General features: G+C 45.8%; 1 protein-coding gene across 1 annotated transcript; it reads right to left on the reverse strand.

Annotated features, from left to right (window-relative positions):
* Positions 1–407: 407 nt before the first annotated feature.
* Positions 408–1,275, reverse strand: LOC147976033 (uncharacterized). The gene is made up of 2 exons (XM_087520692.1): positions 488–1,275; positions 408–423 (listed from the first exon to the last, which is right to left on the reverse strand). The coding sequence occupies exons 1-2, from the start codon at positions 1,273–1,275 to the stop codon at positions 408–410; spliced, it is 804 nt and encodes a 267-aa protein (XP_087376818.1).
* Positions 1,276–7,833: the final 6,558 nt, after the last annotated feature.

Consider the following 7,833-nt stretch of genomic DNA (forward strand, 5'->3'; position numbering starts at 1 on the left):
CAGGGCCGGATACCCGAGGATGGCATTGTATGACAGACAAATGTGTGCGACGTCGAAGTCGATGAGCTCGGTGCGGTAGTTGTTGCGCTGTCCGAAGGTGACTGAGAGGCGGACCTGCCCGATCGGGGTGGTGGAGCCGTCGGTCACTCCTGAGAAAGGCTTGGTAGGCTGAAGCTAATCGTATGGCACTTGAAGGTTGTCGAACATCTCGACGGACAGGACATTGAGCCCTGCGCCGCCGTCGATGAGGGTCTTGGTGACTTGCACGTTGCTGATGACGGGTGAACAAAGCATTGGGAGAACGCCGACAGTGGCCTCGCACTTGAGCTGATCTGCTGAGCTGAAGGTAATGGCGCACTGGGACCACCTGGGCGGGCGCATAGCCTCGATCTTGGGGAGGACTACGTTCACCTCGCGAGCAAACTGCATGAAGATACACTGTGAGGCTAGGACTTGAGCTACGCCCAAGATGCAGGGGATAGCACACGGTTCCTGGGAGCCCCCAGCCTCCTCGTCTTGGTGGTGGTCGTCATTCCTTCTTGGTGGTGACGGTAGTGGAGGGAGACCGGCGTTTCCCTGAGGACCATCCTCACGAGGCTGATCTCTCCAGGCGCCCTCGCGAGGCTGATCCTGCCAGTGGTCCTCACGAGGCCGGTCGCGCCACTCCTGGCGTGGGCCACGGTCATCCCAGCGTCCGCCACCATGTTCTCCTCCTCGGCCGTAGCCCCGGTCATTGCGCTCGGGGCGTCGACCAAAGCGTCCTTCTCGAATGGCCCTGAGCTCTTGACAGTCGTTGGTGTTGTGGGTATGCAGGTTATGGAAGGCGCGGAACGGTCGGCTGCTCTTGGGGGACTCGGGCAGGTCCCTGCCGCGCTTTGTGTCCGGCTCCGCTGCGAGCACTGCTGCTCCCTTGCACTTCACGTCTTTGGCCTTGGCTTTCTTCTCCTCCGGGTCCGCAATCGGGAGCTCGAGGAGGGAGAGGCGCCCCTCCTCAGCTCTTGCGCACTTGGTTGCCAGGTTGAACAGCTCCAGAGACGTGCACAACTCCTCGTGGATGGCGAGCTCCTCCTTCATCTTGACGTCGCAGACGCCATCGGAGAACGCGGAGATGATGGCCTCGTCCATCACCTTGGGGATCTTGAGACGAAGGTTGTTGAAGCGCTGGATGTACTTCTGGAGGGTCTCTCCTGGTTGTTGCTTGACGCGGCGTAGGTCACCCACAGCCGGTGGGCGGTCGCGAGTGCCCTGGAAGTTGGCAACGAAACGGTCGCGCATCTCGTTCCAGGAGGAGATTGAGGTTGGAGGCAGGTTTAGGAGCCAGGAGCGAGCACCATCCTTGAGAGCCATGGGAAACCAGTTCGCCATGACTTTCTCGCCGCCATTGGCTGCCTCGATGCTTAGCTCGTAGAGCTGCAGGAACTCCCCGGGGTCGGGGGTGCCGTCATAGCGAGGGGGCAGATCCGGCTTGAACTTGCCCGGCCAAGCGACGCTACGCAGCTCTGGGGTGAAGGCGCGGCAGCCCGCCGTGGTCACTGGGACACTGCGCTGGTGGAGAACTTATCCTTGATGGGGTCCGCGCACCACCGCCGCAGGCGGCACGCGGTCTTGCCATGGTGGCGCAAGGAGCACGGGAGCGTTTTCTCGCGGTCGAGGGACTTCTTGGCAGCTTATTTCTTCTTGTGCGTGCGCCGAACACGGCAGTCGCACTGTGGGGCCACGCGCCTGGGCGCCAAGACTCCGTCTTGGGGTAGAGGTGGTGGAGGCGCTCCATGGGCCACGCCGCCCACGGCTGGCGGAGGGCGAGGCGGCGAGAGGGACAGCGCAGGGGAGCCCCCTATGGCGCTGACAAGCTTGGCAATGCGGTCGAGCTAGTCCTCGTAGAGGTCGTGGATTGGGCGGTAGCGGAGGAGCTCGCGCTCCATGCACAGAGCGGCCTGTGCGTCCATGGGAGCGCGACGAGCATGGGATGACGAACCGGCCGGGTTCAGCGATGGAGTGGCGATGCGGCCGCCCCGCCGCACCGAGGGGTGCAGCAAGGATGCTTGATGCTTGTTCCCCGCCGGGCCAATGGCGGCGTTGGCGGCGGGCAACGGAGAATGATGGGGTGGCCCGCCGACGGGAGCCGTCTGAGCAACGCGGGCGGCGAGGGCAGCCCAGCGCTCAGCGCGAGCGCGGCGAGCGTCCGACATGGAGACAATGAGACAACGGGAGGCGGAGCGATGGAAGGGAAGCTTCGGCACACCCCTACCTGGCGTGCCAAATGTTGGATCACGAGTTCCGGCAGAACCCTCTAGGTTCGAACACTGGTGTGCGCGTGAAGATCTCCCCCTACTGAACCACGTCCTAGCTTTGCTAAGATCTTACGGGCTAACTCGACGAACTCGTAACACAAGGCACACAAGATATATACTGGTTCGAGCAACCGTTGTGGTGTAATACCCTACTCCAGTGTGTGGTGGTGGATTGCCTCTTGGGCTGAGGATGAACAGTACAATGGGAAGAACAGCCTCCCGAGGAGAGGTGTTCTTCTGCTCGGTGAACTTGTGGTTGTTCTGTTCTCTCCCGATCCGACCGATCCCCTGCTACCTCTTGAGCACTTGCGTTGGTTTTCCCTTGAAGAGGAAAGGGTGATGCAACAGAGTAGCGTAAGTATTTCCCTCCGTTTTTTGAGAACCAAGGTATCAATCCAATAGGAGGCTACGCGCGAGTCCCTCGTACCCACACAAAACAAATAAATCCTCGCAACCAACGCGATAAGGGGTTGTCAATCCTTACACGGTCACTTACGAGAGTAAGATCTGATAGATATGATAAGATAATATTTTTGGTATTTTTATGATAAAGATGCAAAGTAAAATAAAAGGCAATGAAAATAACTAAGTATTGGAAGATTAATATGATGAAGATAGACCCGGGGGCCATAGGTTTCACTAGTGGCTTCTCTCGAGAGCATAAGTATTTTATGGTGCGTGAACAAATTACTGTTGAGCAATTGACAGTATTGAGCATAGTTATGAGAATATCTAGGTATGATCATGTATATAGGCATCACGTCCAAGACAAGTAGACCGACTCCTACCTACATGTACTACTATTACTCCACACATCGACCGCTATCCAGCATGCATCTAGAGTATTAAGTTCATAAGAACAGAGTAACGCCTTAAGCAAGATGACATGATGTAGAGGGATAAATTCATGCAATATGATAAAAAAAACCATCTTGTTATCCTCGATGGCAACAATACAATATGTGCCTTGCTGCCCCTACTGTCACTGGGAAAGGACACCGCAAGATTGAACCCAGAGCTAAGCACTTGTCCCATTGCAAGAAAGATCAATCTAGTAGGCCAAACCAAACTGATAATTTGAAGAGACTTGCAAAGATAACCGGTCATAAATAAAAGAATTCAGAGAAGATTCAAATATTGTTCATAGATAAACTTGATCATGAATCCACAATTCATCGGTCACAACAAACATACCGCAAAAGAAGATTACATCGAATAGATCTCCACAAGAGAGGGGGAGAACTTTGTATTGCGATCCAAAAAGAGAGAAGAAGCCATCTAGCTAATAACTATGGACCCGTAGGTCTGAGGTAAACTACTCACACTTCATCGGAGAGGCTACGGTGTTGATGTAGAAGCCCTCCGTGATTGATGCCCCCTCCGGCGGAGCTCCCGAACAAGCCCCAAGATGGGATCTCGTGGATACAGGAAGTTATGGCGGTGGAATTAGGGTTTTGGCTCCGTATCTGATCGTTTGGGGTACGTAGGTATATATAGGAGGAAGAAGTACGTCGGTGGAGCAACAGGGGGCCTACGAGGCGCACCTGGGGGGGTAGGCGCGCCCCCTACCTCGTGGCCTCCCTGTCGGTTGATTGACGTAGGGTCCAAGTCTCCTGGATCATGTTCGGTGAGAAAATCACATTCCCGAAGGTTTCATTCCGTTTGGACTCCGTTTGATATTCCTTTTCTTCGAAACCCTAAAATAGGCAAAAAAAACAGCAATTCTGGGCTGGGCCTCTGGTTAATAGGTTAGTCCCAAAAATAATATAAAAGTGGACAATAAAGCCCAATAATGTCCAAAACAGTAGATAATATAGCATGGAGCAATCAAAAATTATAGATACGTTGGAGACGTATCAAGCATCCCCAAGCTTAATTCCTGCTCGTCCTCGAGTAGGTAAATGATAAAAACAGAATTTTTGATGTGGAATGCTACTAGGCATAATTTCAATGTAATTCTTCTTAATTTTGGCATGAATATTCAGATCCGAAAGATTCAAGACAAAAGTTTAATATTGACATAGAAATAATAATACTTCAAGCATACTAACTAAGCAATTATGTCTTCTCAAAATAACATGGCCAAAGAAAGTTATCCCTACAAAATCATATAGTCTGGCTATGCTCCATCTTCACCACACAAAGTACTTAAATCATGCACAACCCCGATGACAATCCAAGCAATTGTTTCATACTTTTAATGTTGTCAAACTTTTTCAATCTTCACGCAATACATCAACGTGAGCCATGGAAATAGCACTATAGGTGGAATAGAATGGTAGTTGTGGAGAAGAAAAAAAGGGGAAGATAGTCTCACATCAACTAGGCGTATCAACGGGCTATGGAGATGCCCATCAATAGATATCAATGTGAGTGAGTAGGGATTGCCATGCTACGGATGCACTAGAGCTATAAATGTATGAAAGATCAACAAAAGAAACTAAGTGGGTGTGCATCCAACTCGCTTGCTCACGAAGACCTAGGGCATTTAAGGAAGCCCATCATCAGAATATACCAGCCAAGTTCTATACTGAAAGATTCCCACTAGTATATGAAAGTGACAACATAGGAGACTCTCTATCATGAAGATCATGGTGATACTTTTAAGCACAAGTGTGGTAAAAGGATAGTAGCATTGTCCCTTCTCTCTTTTTCTCTCATTTTTTATTTGGGCATTTTCTCTTTTTTATGGACTCTTTTTTCGTCCGGAGTCTCATCCCGACTTACGGGGGAATCATAGTCTCCATCATCCTTTCCTCATTGGGACAATGCTCTAAAAATGATGATCATCACACTTTTATTTACTTACAACTCAAGAATTACAACTCGATACTTAGAACAAAATATGACTCTATATGAATGCCTCCGGCGGTGTACCGGGATATGCAATGACTCATGAGTGACATGTATGAAAGAATTATGAACGGTGGCTTTGCCACAAATACGATGTCAACTACATGATCATGCAAAGCAATATGATAATGATGAAGCATGTCATGATAAACGGAATGGTGGAAAGTTGCATGGCAATATATCTTGGAATGGCTATGCAAATGCCATGATAGGTAGGTATGGTGGCTGTTTTGAGGAAGGTATATGGTGGGTGTATGATACCGGCGAAAGGTGCGCGGTATTAGAGAGGCTAGCAATGATGGAAGGGTGAGAGTGCGTATAATCCATGGACTCAACATTAGTCATAAAAAACTCACATAATTATTGCAAAAATCTATTAGTTATCAAAGCAAAGTATTACGTGCATGCTCCTAGGGGGATAGATTGGTAGGAAAATACCATCGCTCGTCCCCGACCGCCACTCATAAGGAGGACAATCAATAAATACATCATGCCCCGACTTCATCACATAACGGTTCACCATATGTGCATGCTACGGGAATCACAAACTTCAACACAAGCATTTCTCAAATTCACAACTACTCAACTAGCAAGACTCTAATATCATCATCTCCATATCTCAAAACAATTATCAAGTTTCAAAATTCTCATAGTATTCAGCACACTCATAAGAAAGATTTTATTAATCTTGAATACCTAGCATATTAGGATTATTTAAGCGAATTACCATGCTATTTAGGACTCTCAAAATAATCTAAGTGAAGCATGAGAGATCAATAGTTTCTATAAAACAAATCCACCACCGTGCTCTAAAAGATATAAGTGAAGTACTAGAGCAAAACTATATAACTCAAAAGATATAAGTGAAGCACATAGAATATTCTAATAATTTCTGAATCATGTGTGTATCTCTCAAAAGGTGTGTACATCAAAGATTATTTTGGTAAACTAACAAATAAAGACTCAAATCATACAAGACGCTCCAAGCAAAACACATATCATGTGGTGAATAAAAATATTGCTCCAAGTAAAGTTACCGATAGAAGTAGACGAAAGAGGGGATGCCTTCTGGGGCATCCCCAAGCTTTGGCTTTTAGGTGTCCTTATATTATCTTAGGGGTGCCATGGGCATACCCAAGCTTAGGCTTTGGCCACTCCTTGTTCCATAATCCATCAAATCTTTACCCAAAACTTGAAAACTTCACAACACAAAACTTAAAGAAGGAAATCTCGTGAGCTCCGGAGCGAAAGAAAACAAAAGACCACTTCAAGGTACTGTAATGAACTCATTATTTATTTATATTTGTGTTAAACCTACTGTATTCCAACTTCTCTATGGTTTATAAACTATTTTACTAGCCATAGATTCATCAAAATAAGCAAACAACACACGAAAAACAAAATCTGTCAAAAACAGAACAGTCTGTAGTAATCTGTATCTAGCGCAATGTCTGGAACCCCAAAAATTCTAAAATAAATTGCTGGAAGTGAGGCATTTATCTGTTAATCATCTTAAAAAAATTAACTAAATATCACTTTCCAAATAAAAATGGCAGCAGTTATCGTGAGCGCTAAAGTTGCTGTTTTTTTACAGCAAGATTAACAAGACTTTCCCCAAGTCTTCCCAACGGTTCTACTTGGCACAAACACTAATTAAACACAAAAACAAAACCAAAACAGAGGCTAGATAAATTATTTATTACTAAACAGGATAAAAAAGCAAGCTATAAAAATAAAATTGGGTTGCCTCCCAACAAGCGCTATCATTTAACGCCCATAGCTAGGCATAAAAAGCAAGGATAGATAAATTATTTATTACTAAAAAGTAGCAAAAATCAAGGAATAAAAAAAAATTGGGTTGCCTCCCAACAAGCGCTATCGTTTAACGCCCATAGCTAGGCATAAAAAGCAAGGATAGATCTAGGTATTGCCATCTTTGGTAGGCAATCCATAAGTGTCTCTCATAATAGATTCATAAGGTAATTTAATTTTCTTTCTAGGAAAGTGTTCCATGCCTTTCCTTAACGTAAATTGGAATCTAATATTTCCTTCCTTCATATCAATAATTGCACCAATCGTTCTAAGGAAAGGTCTACCAAGAATAATAGGACATGAAGGATTGCAATCTATATCAAGAACGATAAAATCTACGGGCACATAATTACTATTTGCAACAATAATAACATCATTAATTCTTCCCATAGGTTTCTTAATAGTGGAATCCGCAAGGTGCAAGTTTAGAGAGCAATCATCAAAATCATGGAAACCTAACAAATCACATAAAGTATAGCATTCATGATCTTTTATTTTAATTTTAATAGTTGGTTCCCACTCATCATAAAGTTTTCTAGGGATAGAAACTTCCAACTCAAGTTTTTCTTCATAAGATTGCATCAAACCATCGACGATATGTTTAATAAAAGCTTTATTTTGGCTATAAGAATGAGGAGAATTTAGCACGGATTGCAACAAGATAATATTTTTTGTATTTTTATGATAAAGATGCAAAGTAAAATAAAAGGCAATGAAAATAACTAAGTATTGGAAGATTAATATGATGAAGATAGACCCGGGGGCCATAGGTTTCACTAGTGGCTTCTCTCGAGAGCATAAGTATTTTATGGTGGGTGAACCAATTACTGTTGAGCAATTGACAAAATTGAGCATGGTTATGAGAATATCTAGGTAT

This window comes from Triticum urartu, chromosome 4A (assembly GCF_056163025.1).
Source record: "Triticum urartu cultivar PI428250 chromosome 4A, HENAU_Tu73, whole genome shotgun sequence".
Taxonomy (NCBI): domain Eukaryota; kingdom Viridiplantae; phylum Streptophyta; class Magnoliopsida; order Poales; family Poaceae; genus Triticum; species Triticum urartu.

Excerpts from the sequence above, each read along its gene's own strand:
- LOC147976033 (XM_087520692.1), bottom strand. The coding sequence starts at position 1,275 with ATGCGCGACCGTTTCGTTGCCAACTTCCAGGGCACTCGCGACCGCCCA.